Source organism: Siphateles boraxobius, unplaced genomic scaffold (genome assembly GCF_051911475.1).
Source record: "Siphateles boraxobius isolate OS27281-9 unplaced genomic scaffold, OSU_SipBor_1 144, whole genome shotgun sequence".
Taxonomy (NCBI): Eukaryota; Metazoa; Chordata; class Actinopteri; order Cypriniformes; family Leuciscidae; genus Siphateles; species Siphateles boraxobius.
This window is the reverse complement of record NW_027508749.1, coordinates 55,001-72,504: the sequence shown is the minus strand read 5'-3', so window position 1 is coordinate 72,504 and position 17,504 is coordinate 55,001. Positions and strand designations below refer to the sequence as shown.

At 36.0% G+C, this 17,504-nt stretch overlaps 1 protein-coding gene across 7 annotated transcripts in view; it reads left to right on the top strand.

Annotated features, from left to right (window-relative positions):
• LOC143738499 (phosphatase and actin regulator 1-like) overlaps nucleotides 1–17,504 on the top strand; it is a 44,115-nt gene that overhangs the window by 21,022 nt on the left and 5,589 nt on the right. For 2 of the 7 annotated variants that reach the window (XM_077230476.1, XM_077230472.1), the window contains exons 2-10: nucleotides 8,049–8,213; nucleotides 9,211–9,291; nucleotides 10,573–10,668; nucleotides 11,924–12,106; nucleotides 12,677–12,920; nucleotides 13,401–13,582; nucleotides 13,680–13,836; nucleotides 14,694–14,749; nucleotides 14,830–14,891. In XM_077230476.1, the coding sequence (XP_077086591.1) occupies nucleotides 8,049–8,213; nucleotides 9,211–9,291; nucleotides 10,573–10,668; nucleotides 11,924–12,106; nucleotides 12,677–12,920; nucleotides 13,401–13,582; nucleotides 13,680–13,836; nucleotides 14,694–14,749; nucleotides 14,830–14,891 (1,226 nt within the window). Of the gene's footprint in view, nucleotides 1–8,048; nucleotides 8,214–9,210; nucleotides 9,292–10,569; nucleotides 10,669–11,923; nucleotides 12,107–12,676; nucleotides 12,921–13,400; nucleotides 13,583–13,679; nucleotides 13,841–14,693; nucleotides 14,750–14,829; nucleotides 14,892–17,504 lie in introns of those variants that run through there. The other 5 variants (XM_077230475.1, XM_077230470.1, XM_077230474.1 and 2 more) reach the window with 4 other exon arrangements.

Below are 17,504 nucleotides of genomic sequence, written 5' to 3'. Positions count from 1 at the left end.
TTTATGGAAGTAAAATAATGCCAAATGTTTTTGAAATAAAAAGCCTGTTGAATTGCACTACTTGGAAAAAAATAGGCATTGCATTAACCATGCTTGCATTTTAATGCATTGTATTTTTAGGGCTTGCATTTTTATGGGCTGAAATTCAACATGGTTGAATATTTAAGCTGTGAATATTTCAATTAAAAACATTTCAAACACATTTTCATTAGTAAAATTTCAAAAATCCATATTCACCTTTCATATTTCACTTCCAAAATATTCTATCTGTTTAAAAATACAACCTATAATATTCAACAGGCAATTTTCGGTCCATTTTATTTCGCTTTGCAAATTCGCTTCTACAAATTCAGTGGTTCAAATTCGACCGTAAATTCAACATTGACGTCCTGGAACTGCAGGAAAAGCAGTAGATTACCGAGCATAATCTCCATCTGCTGTTAGTCGACCTCACCAGCAGGGGGTGCAAGCGCTTGTTGTTGACGAAGACCAGCAAAATTAGAGCAAGTCATTCATTCATAAAACTCATTTACAGCAATGTAAGTGTATTTGTGATTATTATGACGACTGTTTTTGTTAAATTCGGTGCCTTCACCGTTACTTTTCCTGTGTAGCCTACATGCATATTTCTCTACCGTGAACGAGATCATAATGTTATTCCCCGATGCGGATATACAGATCCAATGTTACATTTTTGAGGTTGACAAGACATATATTTCTCTTGGTTGTTTAGTTGCCTTAACTTTACATTGTGGCGATGTGCTGCATGCAGGCTATTAGGGTTTCCCTCAATACTTCAGGATTCCCCTGCTGGACATACAACGCTTAACGTAGCTTAATGGACTAGTGATGTAAAAGTCCAAACTCACAGGCAAGCAGATGGACTCAGAATAACGCGCACAGCTGAGCATTTCCCAGTGATAGACTGGCATAAAGATGGCTTGATGTTGGACATTCGCACATTTAGGGACCGTCTCTAAAGTTTATACGACATTGGTATACACGTTTCTAACTTCAATAGCATTTGAATAGAACGACTTACAGTCATAAAACCAACTGTAAAGTGTTCATGTAGTGTCAGGCATAATGTGCAGCCTTTGGATTTTTGATATTTATTCAAATAAATTTAAGTTTGCTATTGAAGTTAGAACCGTACATGCCAATGTTGTATGCAACTTTAGAGACGGTCCCTAAATTCGCGAATGTCCAATGTCAAGCAAATTTTACATTTAGTCATTTAGCAGACGCTTTTATCCAAAGCGATTTACAGTTAAACTAACAATAGGACAACAATATGCAAGTGCTATGATCCCAGTTTAAGCTAATGCAATACACGTAGGCATTTTAGGACTTGTATAATAATTGATCAAGTGTTGATTTTATGCCAGTATATCACGAAACGCTCAGCATGAAACTTTGCGCGTAAAGTTTACAATCTGAGTCCATCTTCTTGCCTGTAGCCTATATAGTAGCCTACAGCCTACATCCCCAATAAGGTGCAAGATTGGTCTTTCATATCACTGTATGTGTTAAGCGTTTTGTCCTGACGGAAAGGGAATCCTTGAGTATGAGGTATTGAGGGAAACCGATCATAATCCTGTTCATGGTAGAGAAAGCTGATGACATGTAGAATACACAGGGAAAGCAACAATGAAGTTATTGAATGAAACATAAACACAGCTTTTGTGTGTTTATCATCTTTTCCGCATATACTGTCACAGATAATCATTTCCATTTTATGAATGAATGTGTTCGTCAACAACAAGCGCTTGCACCCCCTGCTGGTGAGGTCGACTAACAGCAGATGGAGATTATGCTCGGTAATCTACTGCTTTTCCTGCAGTTCCTGGACGTCAATGTTGAATTTACTGTCGAATTTGAACCACTGAATTTGTAGAAGCGAATTTGCAAAGCGAAATAAAATGGACCGAAAATTGCCTGTTGAATATTATAGGGTGTATTTTTAAACAGTTAGAATATTTTGGAAATGAAATATGAAAGGGTGAATATGGATTTTTGAATTTTTAATAATGAAAATGTGTTTGAAATGTTTTTAATTGAAATATTCACAGCTTAAATATTCAACCATGTTGAATTTCAGCCCATTAAAAATGCAAGCCCTAAAAATACAATGCATTAAAATACAAGCATGGTTAATGCAATGCCTATTTTTTTAGTGTGCAAGTAGTGCAATTCAACAGGCTTTTTATTTCAAAAACATTTGACATTATTTTACTTCCATAAACGTCTATGTAAATACATCATAAACAGACTTTAAATATTAACTGATGGTTGTCACCAATCTTTATAAATTAATTAATAACTTATTTGTTTCACAGCCTTGAGATGACAAAATCTAGACAGAATTATAGTTTATTCTGAAATACCAACTTCAGAGCTCTTATACATACACACGGGAGCGTTTGAAAGCAGGCGTCTATCAGCGGATCAGTTTATCAGTGGATATATTAGGGATCCTCTGATAGACGCCTGCTTTCAAACACTGATAAGAAAAGCGCTCGGTGAAGACATGTTTTTGAAGTGTTGATCATTGTAGCAAATCACAGACATATCTATATTGAGCGTGTGAACGCATTGGTCAATCAGAGGTGTTTAAAGGAGTAGTTCACTTTAAAATGAACATGACTTTCTTCTTTCAGACGAATACAATCGGAGTTATAATAATAAACACCCTGACACTTCCGAGCTTTATAGTGGCAGTGAATTGCAACCATCAGTTTGAAGCTCAAAAAAGTGCATCGATCGTAAAAGTTTCATATTTCAAACTTTATGAAGTAACTAGCTTCAAACTAGCATACGGATTCAACTTAAGTCTAAAACGCAACTTATGCGTGTATTGTGACGCACTGCTGATATTTACGCTACGCCATGACACACTTCGCTACTTCTGACATCACTAGTTGCGTAAGTTGCTTAAAATAGCACTATGCAGTTTTTTTAGCTTAACTGATCAGCTACAGAGTTATTGGAATGGTTATATGACTCTTTTCGGGTTGAATGGTGGTCGTCTCGCCCCCCTCTGGTGCCTGTGAGCGGAAAAACCCCACTTGCAACTTTGGGCCGGCGGACCGCCGTCAGGAAGTATCGCGTGATTTCAGCTCTAGCGATGTAACAAATTGCTTTACGGCATTGCACACATTACACGCATACACGCCCCCATCCAGGATCCGGCAATAGCTATAAGAACAACTATCGTCATAGCTAAGCCGGCATATAAGAAGCAGAAAGCTAGGCAAAGCAAAGAAAGCATTGTCGGAGGAACAGAGAAAGAGGAAACGGCAGACTGACCGAGCGAGGAGTCAGACACGAGTAAACATTGGACCTGCGTTTCCAGAATGGCGAAAAAAACGAAGAAAACGCGGTCGGAAGAGTCTAGAAAAAGGAAAGGAGAATCTGACAGCGCGAGGAACCGGACAAGAGTCCCACTCGCTCAGGCTTTCACTGTTAAAGTTGATTCCTGCGATTATCATGAGAACAGTTGTCAATATCTCACATAATTATCAGGACATAAATAAGCCATGTTGTAAATAGTGTAAATCAGCGCAATTTGCAAACTATTATGATAAATTGCAATAACCATGTCTAACAACATCATAACCGACATTGTTACGAAATAATGCGACGTACATGATACACTTTATTGGTGTCATCTGGCATTTAGGCTCAGGTAAGCCTAACGCGGTAGGCTACTTTATTATTATAAAGTGCAGAGGCCGTGAGTGCAGATACGCTCTGCGTGAGTGGTATTTACGACAGTAACGTTAAATACAAGTACTCTACAGCGAGTCTAGGGGGCGCTGTTTGACAAAAACAGAAATCCTGCATAGTGCCGCTTTAAAATAAACACAAAACATGTTGTGAGCTGATTGCCAACCGGGGTGTGCTTAAAGGGTTCAAAACGTACCCATTAAGCACAGACAGACTTTTTATAATTAATGATGTACATCTTAATTGAAATACTTTTGTCATTTAAAATAAAATCAAATAATATAATGTGAGCGATTAATATTTTATTTTAAAATAACTACTTGTACTAAAACCAATATCTTGCTCACTAAAAATGTCTCAATGTAGATTTTGGTCAGCTTAATGGGTACGTTTACCCTAGTTTCAGGGCCTAACATTAAGGCTTGTCATCTGCTTAAGTTATGTGCGTGAAAAAATAGGATTTTTTTTGTTTTGTAAATAATTTTTTTTCCTGAATCAATATTCTCTTCTATCAGCTTTGACATATTTAAATCTGCATTTTTGTGATATTTACCCAGAGGACATTTATTTTTACCTTTTATAAAGGGTACCCCCCCCCCCCAATCTTATTAAATACATGCTTTATCTTTTATTTAAAATTCTTAAATTTGATCAATAATTTTTATTATTATAATTATTAGAATAATAAATAGAATTATTAGAATAATAAAGACACTATAAGGCTCTAACCAATCAAATGAAATAATTTACTCTGGAAAAAAATAAAACTGCATTGAATGTTACGAGATTGTCTTCAATCAATTTTTTTAATATACAAAAAAAAAATTGTGGGGGGAGAAATTATACTTTTAAACATGAAACGAACTGCCAGTAGGCGGCGACAGGTGACCGTCTTAATGAGTGAGTCATTGAATCATTCATTCAAACGATTCATTCAAACGGCTGATTCGTTAAGGAATGAGGCAGTTGTTTATGAATGAGTCATTGAATATTTCACTCAACCAATTCGTTCAAAACGCTGAAACATTCAGTAATGAAACATGGCATTGTGTTACTGTGAGATGCGAAACAGCACTCTTGGTCGTGTAATGTTGCTTAACTATATCATATGTTATAAATATAAAACCTCCACACTTTGAATTTATATATATATATTTAATATATAAAATAATTAAATATAATAAAGAATCTTTACATTTTATATAATAAATGTAAGAATTAGGTATAATTACATTTTTAATATTTTTATATTAATATATTTAATATTAATATATACATTTATTAATATATAAATATATATAAATTTTTTTTAAATTTTTTTTTAACAAGTACAAGGGTTTCATGTTTATTGCATTATTTTAGTGTCACATGTTACCCTGATGATGCTTTGTTATAGTGTGCACCATTTAAATACGTTTGTAGTATATCGTTTTTCTCAGTATTGATGATTTCTTATGTTATTACACTATGCCACTAACATGAGAATGTCAAGTGTGAACTAATATGCCGGCACTGAACTTTTGGCAAATCCACGTTTTATTGTTTGGTTATTTTTGTCTGTTGTTTTATGTCCTTGGATTCTGCAGTTGTTGGTTATGCTTGATGACCTACATTCATCGGTCAGATGTGAGGCTGAAGTGAATGTTCAGCAGTAAAACCCTTCTGGAAAAACAAGCATCATTTTTTCCTTTTACCTTCTGTCTGTTTTAATGCGCCAGCAGCCTATTTTTACAGCATCCAGAATTCTTCCAGTTTTCCCAGAGGAAGTTTCCAGTGATTTCAGTGCAGTAGCCATTTTTGTTTGTGAATTTAGCTTTTATATAACTTCTATAAATGTAATTTATACATTTTATATTTATATAACACTGCCGTTCAAAAGTTTGGGATCGGTACGATTTTTAATGTTTTTAAAAGAAGTCTTGTCTGCTCATCCAAGGCTGCATTTATTTGATTAAAAATTCAAAACAAAAATTTTATATGGTTAAATATTACAATTTAAAATAGCTGTTTTCTATGTGAATATAGCCTGACAAGCCAGACCCACTTCAATATGTTGGGTCTGGGAACACACCATTGGCAGGGCTCAATCCGAGGGTCGGGATAAACGGTTGGCTTTCAGATTCCCTCTGCACGCATTAGGATAGCGCTACAATCAACCAGAGCAACGAAGAAGGTGACGTAGTCAGAGCGACGGACTTCAGTGCCGTTCTTTGTTTTTTCTCAAAGAAAAGCTTAACTCCAAGTCTTCCAGAGTCGCGGCCGATTTGAAAGACCGCTGTTCGCCGGCAGCAGCTGAGCATCAATTTTCTTTGTTTTCAAGTAGCAGTGAATTCACGTGGAACCGTCACAACTCTGCCGTCATTATGTTAACCCCGCCCAACAACTCTATACACGATGTGATTGGCCTGACTAGAGTTTGGTTTTTCCAGCTCGCAAGCCAACGGAGAGTTGCTAGACGACATTGGCTGCAAACTAAAATTTGCTGCCGCTAGGGTGTGTCTAGATTTCTAGGCTAATGTGAATATCTAGTAAAGTGTAATTTATTCCTGTGATCAAAGCTGTATTTTCAGCATCATTACTCCAGTCTTCAGTGTCACATGATCCTTCAGAAATCAGTATAATATGATGATTTGACCCTCAAGAAACATTTATGATTATTATCAATTCAATGTTAAATGTTGAAATTCTTCAATTATTTGATTAATAGAAAGTTCAAAAGAAAAGCATTTATCTGAAATAGAAAGGGAGGGGCGGAGAAATAAAATAAAGTAATACTTTTATTCAGCAAGGATGTATTAAATGGGTCAAAAGTGACAGTAAAGACATTTTAATGTTACAAAAGATTTTATTTCTAATAAATGCTGTTCTTTTGAACTGTCTATTAATCAGAAAATCCTGTTTACCAGATTGATAGCAATAATAAAAATGTCTTGAGCATCAAATCATCATATTAGAATGATTTCTAAAGGATCATGTGACACTGAAGACTGGAGTAATGATGCTGAATATTATATACGTGATTATATATTATATATTTTATACGTGAGACAGTCTCTTTCATCTAAGTAAATGAATGTTCTTTAACCTATTTTATTTGAGTTAACTAATGGAAAATGTAATAAAAAAGGTCTGCCAACTTCAGCGTAATCCTACACGTGTGACTCAAAATGGGAAGAAAGGGTGGAAAACCCTGAAGATAGTTTCATGAGTTTTTCCTATTACTTGATCCTAAAGGTATTTGGTCTCTGCCGTGACATTTATTATGCAATTATTCACTTACTTTCTAAACCATCTAAATTCATTTGACTCGTTTACTTGATTTATGAGCTTGACTTTTTAATTGCAGCTTCTGGAAATTGTTAGTGTAATCCTGATAGTTTATAGATTTGGTTTGTTGATTGACTTGTTAAGGGAATAATTCACCCAAAACTGAAAATTGTCTTCATTTTCTCGCCCTGATGTTGTTTTAAACTTGCTTAGGTTTCTACTTTATTAAAAGGCAAGATTTTTTTTTTCTCCATGCAATGAAAGTGGTTATTTTTCCTCTTAAAAAACACGGTAGCTTAGACATCTTTGATAGGTTTAGTACTAAGTGCTTAAAGTGCTTGAATTTTACTTTTTTGAAATGTAAATCCTGGAAAACCCTTGAAATCGGCCATATTTAAGAAAAGATACTTGAAAAGCGCTTGAATAATTGAAAGACAATATATGTAAAATTAGTGTTAAATTTTATTGATAAAATAATCTTTTTACACAAAATGAACGCTGCAGCCCGTCTAATATAGATATATAGTCAATTCACATGGTTATGAGTGTGATATTACTCATAAATATCCAAGTATATGTTACAGCCTTCATTCTTCAGGTCAATCATATATTCATGGAAGAATAAATCCGTTTGAATAAGGAAAGCGATATCTTTGCCATAATATACTTTCAACGGTTAAAGTTTCCTCAGTCATTGCATCTCCTGCACTTTATCATTTGTACCATTTTGTTTTATTGGTTTATTTTTATCTATCTATTTACCTTTATATATATATATATATATATAAAAAGTTATAAGTGCACCACAACAAATTAGAAATATATAAAAAAATAACTTTTTTTATAATTGAAAAGATAATAAAGAAATTGTTTGAGAAGTGAGATCTCAGTCCTTAAAAAACAAAAAAGTAGTGCTTCTGAAAGTCCTGGAATTTCATTTTACACTAGATAATCTCTATGAAACAGTTTGGAATACTTTGACGGCAAATTATGGCAGAATTTTCATATTTGTGTCTTAATCCTTAAAAACGTGTTTGTTTGTGTGTGTTCAGCAGAGGGTGCGGAGCGTCTGGCGGCGATGCGCTCGGATTCGCTGGTTCCTGGGACACACACACCGCCCATCCGCAGACGGAGCAAACTGGCCAGTCTAGGGCGACTCTTCAAACCCTGGAAATGGAGGAAGAAAAAGAGCGATAAGTTCAAACAGACGTCTGCAGGTTCGTCTTCTGCCTGAAGATGTGTTCATTTATACACTAGCGCTCAAACGTGTGGAATAATTCATTTTTTATTGTTTATTGAAAAATGTCACTTATGCTCACCAACCTGCAAATTTTGCTGCTTAATGTTTTTGTGAAAACCGTGATACATTTTATTTTTTTAGGATTCTTTGATGTTCAAAAGAACAGCATTCATTTGAAACAGAATCCATTGTAACATTAAAAATGTCTTTATTGTTACTTTTGATGAATTTAAAGGTGCAGTCTGTAAGAATGAAAACTAGTGGTTGAAATCGGCACTGCAGTCCAAATACAAAAATATCGTAGATCGAAGTTTCTCCCGCCTCCACAGACTCGACGCTCACACGGGTCGCCAGTTTGAGACACCCAACAGGAAGGAGTGCAATGGACAATTAAAATTGGCAACATGCAGTATCACAGGCCAAAACAATAACAAAACATTCCAGCCTGGAAACGCTCATTTCAAAGTAAAATAACTGGCTATAGAAGTGTTTTTCAGAGAAAATAATAGATGAACTTGGCATGTTTCCTCAATATGTGCACACATATTATGGTATTTTTATGCTTAAGTAGAGTGAAAAAGTTACATATAGCACCTTTAATGCATCCTTGCTGTATTCAAGTATCAATTTCCTTTTTTTCTTTGCTTAAAAAAATATTTTTTTACCCCAAACCTTTGAAAAGTAGTTATCAGAATTTGCACAAAAATATGAAGCAGCGCAACTGTATTCAACATTGGTAATAATAAGAAAAGAATCATGTGACACTGGAGTAATGATGCATAAAAAAATTGAGCTTTGATCACAGGAATAAATTACACTTTACTATATATTCACATAGAAAAGTTATTTTAAATTGTAATTGACTGTATTTTTGATTTTTAAAAAAGCAGCCTTGGTGAGCAGAAGAGACTCACTCAAAAACCTTCTTACCGACCTCAGACTTTAGTGTGAGTGGTTTTGTGAATGCTTCGCAGTGCTGGAGAGGAAGATGTCGACGCGTCAGAGCAGAGAAGAGCTCATCAAGAGAGGCGTGCTGAAGGAAGTCTATGAGAAAGGTACGTGTCTACATCATACACACTCATAATAAATGTAATTGGCAGTGACATCACGTTTATGACACTCTAGATGTTTCAGAGATTTTGATCTACTGGAAATAAGTGAGACTAGCCGCGTTGCCATTACCCTTCAAATTGCGCAAATTGAAATTGCGAATTGAAAATACGCCCAATGGAAATGCGTTAATTTCGCAAAAACTCCAATTTATCGCAAAAACGTTTTTACGCTCGCATGAGGTGGTCTTTCAGGCAATTAGAAAAATAACTATTTTGCAAAACTGCAACGGAAACAGTTTTTGCGCATTTACAGTCACCTGACATAGATGACGGTGTGTGTTTGGACAGAATACGAGACAGAGCTCTTTATTAAACTCATGAAAGACAAGAATTACAGAAATACTGGATTCTAAAGGCCATTGCACACTGAGTCCGAAATTTTCGTATGCGTTTTTTCGTATTCGTGATTCGGTGGCTCTGAATTTTCAAAACACCATTCAAACTGCTGGCTACGGAAGCGAAAAACGCAGAAAATCGAACCCGATTCGTGTGACCCGAGGCAGTGTGCAAGCGTGATTGAAATAACTCGAGGTCGAATTATTTTTTTTAACGTGCAAAAATTTCGGATGCGAATTTCGGGTTCAGTGTGCAATGGCCTTAAACCTCAAATAAATGCCACAATCTCAAATAAATGCCACAATCAAGACCTCGAAGCAGAAATTAGGGAGAAACTCCTCATATGAGCCACTCACAAATATAAGGGTCTTTCCTTGCCATTAATACTTGGATAACACGCCTACGTCTCCTTCCATTAATAATAATAATGTCTAGTGCGGTGGCTGGGATATATATATACCTACAACATCCGTTGCCATGATTCTTGGAAGGATTATCGCTAGAGGGAGAAATTACGTTTTAGTCGCATGACATCGGTTAATGGAAATGGCGTCATTTCGAGATGGTTCTCACTGCGGAACATGAAATCCACGGGGAGGAGTCGGATCCAGATCCAACTCCTCCCAACTTACATACACCTAAACCTAGCCAACTCCGCCCCCTGATCCCTAAACACACCCCTCATCCCTAAACCCAACCCTAATCCTACCCATCTCCACCCCTTGGATCTTGATCCGACTCCTCCCCGTGGATCTCATGTACTGCATTGAGGTGCTACTGGTCATTTCGCAATAGTTTTTATCGACATTTAGAAAAAAAAATGCTAAAGTTTTGCGCAAATCTGTAATGGAAACATGCCTATTGAAACGTCTTTCTCTCTGTCAGTAGAGGAGGTCAGCGGTGACGTGTGTGTGAGTGACCTGGACAGACATACGGTCATCAGTCCAGGATCAGAGTCAGCTGACACCAGCGTCACAGCGGCAGGTGTGTTACACTACACTTCTTTACCAGTTTAGCTTTTTCCCTGAAGTCCACTTGTGAGGCCAGTCGAGGTTTCTTGCACCTAAAACAGCCATACTTTGGTCTTTAGGGATCTTTTTATTTTTTTCATGAGGTAATTCCTGATGCCGTACCTGTATTTCACACTGATGTGTATGAGGAATGCTTAATGTGTGTTGATGATATGCAAATGAGGGTGGTTATATGTTAATAAGATGCTGATTGGTGTCAATAGATTGTCAGAAAATGTATTATTTTTATATATATATATATATATATATATATATATATATATATATATTTATATGTGTCTGTTACTGTTGAAAAGTTTGGGATCACAAAAAAAAATTATTCAGCATTAAATTGCTCAAAAGTGACTGTAACATTTTTTATAATGTTACAAAATATTTTTATTTCAAATAAATGCTGTTCTTTGGAACTTTATATTCACCAAAGAATCCTGAAAAATGAAATGTATCACAGTTTCCACAAAAACATGACTGTTTTTTAACACTGATAATAATCATAAATGTTTCTCGAGCAGCAAATCATCATATTATAGTGATTTCTGAAGGATCATGTGACACTGAAGACTGGAGTAATGATGCTGAAAATTCAGCTTTGATCACAGGAATAAATTACACTTTACTAGATATTCACATAGAAAACAGCTGATTTACATTGTAATAATATTTCAAAATTTTTACTGTATTTTGGTCAAATAAATGCAGCCTTGGTGAACATAAAGGCATGTCCACAGCAGCGGACGATATCGTTCTGTTTATTATAACCGCGTGCTGCAGTTTGGTCGTCTGTCGCTTTAAATGCTCAAGCTCTGAAAGCAGGATGGATTCTGATTGGCTGAGAAACTTTTTACCATTCTGAAAGTGATTCCAACGAAATCGTTCCTCTCTGCCGTTATCATTATAGTACGTTGAGGACTCTGTTATTCTTTTGTATTTAGAATGATGTTTAGAACTATATCTTTATCGTTATCATCCTTGGTGTGAATGAGCCTTAAAGGAATAGTTCACTTAAAAATTAAAAGTCATCATTTACTCACCCTCAAGTTGTTTCAAACCTCTATGAATTTCTTCTGCTGAACACAAAAGAAGATATTTCAGAATTTAAATTTTTAAGTGAACTATTCCTTCAAGAGACATAATAGATTTAATATATATATATTTGTGCTGTTGGAAATTTAAAACTTAAATTGTCCCATTCTCTTGTTCTCGTCTAGTGTCATTCTCAGAGGTCCAGTCGCCTGGAGAAACTGTTGCGTGTCTCTCATCTCAAGCCCCGCCCCCTGTGAAGCCGTTGCCTAGCGACAGTGTTGACATCACTCACGTGAGGCCGTCGTCACTGAAACAGCCTCCTGCCTTACCGCCGAAGCCATACAGCAGAATACCAAGCCATCTCACAGGTGACGCGCATAGACTGTAAAAAAATATGGACGTTGTGTCTGTGACGTCACCCGTAGTGTTTCTGAAGAGCAGTTTTGAAGCCCAAAGTGGACGGAGCCGGCCGTCGCCATCCTGGCAGTGTCACTCCCGGATTAACGAAAATGGTCAGAGGCGGATTAGCTGAGGTGACGTGACGCTAACAGACAGCAGACAAACGGCTAGTAGTGACATCAGCGGCAATCCACCTGTCACTCAAGTGGCCACGCCCTTAAATATACAGAATTTTAAGGCTTAATATAATTTAAACGGATAAGTTATAAAAATATTCACCCCCCTCCCCTCATATTTATCATGAAGGGCAAAATTAGCTATATAGACCAAAACCACTTTTTGCACCAGGCTATAAACATGTTTTATTCTGCTGTAAAGTTGGGCATTTTAACATGGGGTCTATGGGATTGAGTCTGTTTTGCAGCCAGTCTCTAGTGGCCAGTCGATGAACTGCAGTTTAAGTCACTTCAGTGTTGATTAAAGAGAGAGACCATGAAAACCGTCATGGAAAACATAACTCTGTCTCTTCTTTTCTTCAGAGACGCTTGCCAGACTGTCACCGCCTCTCCCTCCAAAGAAAGTGATGATATGTGAGCCAGTGCCCTCGTTTGCCCTCAAATGCCTGCCATCCCACGCGCACACACATCCACACACACATTCACACACACTCACACATGCTCACCCGCAGCAGTTCGCCACCCTGCCGCTGTCTCTGCACCCGCCCAGCCGCATCATTGAGGAGCTAAACAAAACACTCGCGCTCACCATGCAGAGATTCGAGAGGTGAGGACACACGCACACACACTCTCACACACACACACACTCTCTCTCTCTCTCTCTCTCTCAGGGAAAAAATTATAGCAATAAATTCTATTTCAGCTTTAAGCAGCTCTATAGAAAACAATAGTGCAGACAATACTCTATAACATAATCGGTTAGTAATATTTCGCTGGTTCACTCTTGTTTTTGCATGTTCATAATTTCTTTATATGACAGTCTGACCAAAAATAATGTCACAATTTGGCATTTGTTATTCAAATAAAACAATTGACTCCAAGCACAATTATGTCATATGCCTTCAAAATCTTCAACACATTTGTAATAATATTTGAATAAACAGAGATAATACATATGAGAGATTTTACATGTATTTAATAAGTTACCGTCTAAACTTTACATCCCTGAAATACACACCTGTCGTGTGTGTGTGTGTGTGTGTGTGTGTGTGTGTGTGTGTGTGTGTGTGTGTGTGTGTGTGTGTAGTTCTGTACTGCAGGCGGTGCCATCTGTCCTGATGGAGACGGAAGAGGAAAAGGAGAACAGAGATTCAATGCACCAAACTCCCGCCAACACACACACACTCATCACACACACCTTCAGCACACATGAGGAAGAGGACGAGGAAGAGGAGGATGATGACGATGACGACGACTCGCTGTTTACAAGTACGAGATCTGGAAGATACTGCATGTGATGTGTGTGTGTTTACATCAGCTAAGTGTGTGTGTGTGTGTGTGTGTGTGTGTGTGTCTGTCTGTGCAGGTACACTGGCTTTAAGGATCTTACGGAAAGATTCGCTGGCGATCAAACTGAGCAATCGGCCGTCGAAGAGGGAACTGGAGGATAAAAACATCCTACCGATGATGAGTGACCAGGAGCGACTGGAGTCCCGACAGCAGATCGGCACTAAACTGACCCGGTGAGGAACACACACACACACACCATCACAACTACACAACAAAACTTTTGGTGCCTGCAATAAAATAAATGTTATCTTAAAAAATATATTTTTAAAAAATACTTATTTTATTTCAGCTAGTTGCCAACATTTCTCATTTATTTATTATTTATCTCATAACTTGATATACATTTACATTTATTCATTTAGCTGACGCTTTTCTCAAAAAGAAATAAAAAATAAAAGAAATAAATAAATAAATAAAATCTACTTAAACTTTAATGAGAAATTAAATAAAAATAAAAAGAGAATATTGTTTTTTTTAAATGAATAAAATTTCCACGAAATTTTTACAAAGTACAAAATGTCAAAAGCACAACAAAATTACTAAAACTTTAACGATAATTAAATTTAACATGGAATTTATAGAAATTGAAAAAAATTAATGAAATTAATAAAATCTAAATAGACATTTTTAAAAAATATATAAAAAATTACAAAATTAATAAAACTTTAACAAAAATTTTAAAAAACATTGAAAAAATAAACTTAAAAAAATTAATGAAATAAAAATGTATAAAATCTACATAGACGCTTTTTTAAAAAGTGCAACTAGTTAAGAATAATACAGTTGTGATTGACACAATCACAGCCAATCAGAACATATCTGATTTCCATATGCAGCTCATTTGAACCAATGAGATTTCAATGTGGGCGGAGTTACACTTCTATTAAAATAGAAGCGAACTGGCAAACAAAATGCATTGTGTTTTGAGTATTTTGGCATTGTGATTAAATTGTAAATAATCACTTGCTGCTATTTTGTCAGTTTGTTTGACATTTTTAATAAATGAAGCTTGTTTTGAATCTGTGTCCAGTCGTCTCAGCCAGAGACCGTCAGCAGAAGAACTGGAGCAGAGAAACATCCTCAAACGTAAGACAACCTGACGCTCAAACTCAAACATCACGAGTCCTTGAGCTTCAGACTCAGTGTTTGCTCTTTCTCTCGTTCAGCTCGCAACGAGCAGGAGGAGCTGGAGGAGAAGCGCGAGCTGAAGAAACGTCTCTCCAGGAAGGTGACATTTCCCCAAATCCTGAGCTTTTTGGCTGTTTCTATAGCAACAACCTATTCTAGGTGGCGGCACAGATTAGATTAGTTACGCAACATCTTTAGGTGTGTTTCGTTTCATTTCCTCTGCCGAGCACCCACTGAAAAACATGAGATATTCTCCATTGGTTTAAACCAATACAAAATCTTCTCTTCTCTCCTGGATTTAATGTTGCCAGAAGCTTTCAACCACTAGACTTTCACGATTGACTGACGAAATAAAAAGAAATTATGGATCTGCCTTTATTTCATGAGTTGGCATTCTCAAGTTATCATTCTCAAGTTATTTTATTATTTAATAGTTATTTTTGAGTTAAGTGCTTATTGTAAATAGGTATTTATTGAATTATTTTATTTACTGATCATCAGATATCAGTGAAAGCTGTGCAAACACACAGTTCATATATTTACTCCAGAAACTAACTCCACGAACAGTGATAGATGAGCCTCTTAACTAACGCGACTTCAAGAAAATCCAACGCAACTTTGAAGAGACCGAGAGAAACATGATTATGTATTTCTTCTCAGCAACACTGGACATCAAACACACGGCATACGCTAATAACTTTTCAGTACTGTCTACTGTCTCTGTATAACAGTTCTATCTAATAATGTATTGCAACGTGTCCTAAAATTAAAGAAAATGAGAAGTATACAATTTTTCAAAATATGTGAAATTAAAATGAATAAAATCTACTTAAACTTTAATGAAAATTTAAATAAAAACGAAAAGTAGAGTAAAAAATTCAATTCAAATTAATAAAATTTCGATTGAAATTTTAAAAAGTATAAAATTGTCAAAAGCACAACAAAATTACTAAAACTTTGACGAAATTAAAATGAACATGTGAAATATAAAATTAAAAAAAATTAAATTAGAAATACATAACCAGACGCGATGCGATAAGATTCCAGTTAATTTGTCTGTCCACACTAGACGCGACTGTGAGATGCGTCAAAACCAATCAAAACCCACAGCCAATCAGAACAGCGTGTGGGCGGAGTCTCGCGGCAACAGAGTAATCCTGACGGCACTCGCAAGAAAATGGATAAGTACATAATCAAACTCAGAAATATTACACCATTGAAACATTATTCAAATACAGAGGCTACTGAGTTACTAAAACAGTCTTTGTCAAAGAAAACACAGTTGTTTGTTCACAGTTTGAACGTTCTTGTTTCCATTTGTTTAATTTCAAGATCTGAGGTGAATTATCCATTGTTGCTTTTACAGCTACAAATCTGGAGCTAAGTGATATTAAAAGTCACATTACACGCTTTTAATATTAAATAAAGCACATAAACAGTTCCTGAGATTATCATTGCCACATTTTGTGTTTGTTGTTCCAACGCAACGTCGCAGAAAAATAGAAACCGTTTCTAAAATAGAATCGTCGCCGTCGCGGCTGACTAGGATTAAAACTCTGATTAACATGGAAAAGACGCCTTTTATCGCGCGGCGCGTGTAGTTAGGACACGGTGTTAGACAGATCATAAACTAATTAGGGCTGCAACTAACGATTATTTTGATAATCGATTAATCGGACGATTATTTTTTCGATTAATCGATTAATCGGATAGAAATTAAATTAGATTTTTTTTTTATTATAACTAAATAAAACCGTAAATCAGGGTATTTATGTGTAAAAGTGTACTTTAAAAAGTGCAAAAGCCACACATTGAGTTTTACTAATATCAATATTTGCATTGTTTTTAATGATAATTGCTGATGGCAAGTTGACAAACATGATTATTGTTAAAAAAATTATATCCAACATATTATGTTTTAACACAATTTTTGTTAAAACAAATTTACACAGACATGTTGTTCAGATGTGAATATCTGAACTAAAAACAAACTAAAAACATCTAAAATATATAATTCATTTAATTTTTATTTAAAATTAATTATATATAAGGAATAAGGATAAAGAATATAATATATATTATATATATAATATATAAAAGAATATAATATAAGGATAAATTGATTAAATATAAATATAGAAAGACTGAAAACAATTGTGTGAATGTAGAGCCGCAGTAGATCGCGTTTGAAAAACAATTAAAACTTAGTAGACAAATGCTATAAAAAGAGAGGGGAATGGAGGTAACGTTACCCAGCAAGCTAACAGGCTTGAGTAAAGGACAGGAGAAATTATGCATTAGTGCACAAGCATTCGCTGAAAACCACTGAGTACAGTGACTAAAAAACAATATTTTACTGCTGCTGTTATTAACTGCCTTTATATTTAGTGCTTCGCTTTGTAAACACCGTTTTAATTTAACCTATTTCTGCGGTAGCGCTATTTTAATCCATCACTTACGTTGCGAGCGAACTGATTGCACAACCTGATGCTCGAGACAAAATACAGACATCCCGGAAGTCCCGGGAGTCTCCCGCATATTGATTGCGGCTCCCTGATGCCCGCGAATTAGTTCAAACTCCCGAAATCTAGAGCGCGCAAGCAAGAGCGCACATGCGAGACAGAGACTGCTCCAAACCGTGTAGCGCGCGCTCTCGGCAGAGCGCCTGAGGGAGAGAGACCTTGCGTGTGTGTGCGTACCAGTAAACGCTCCC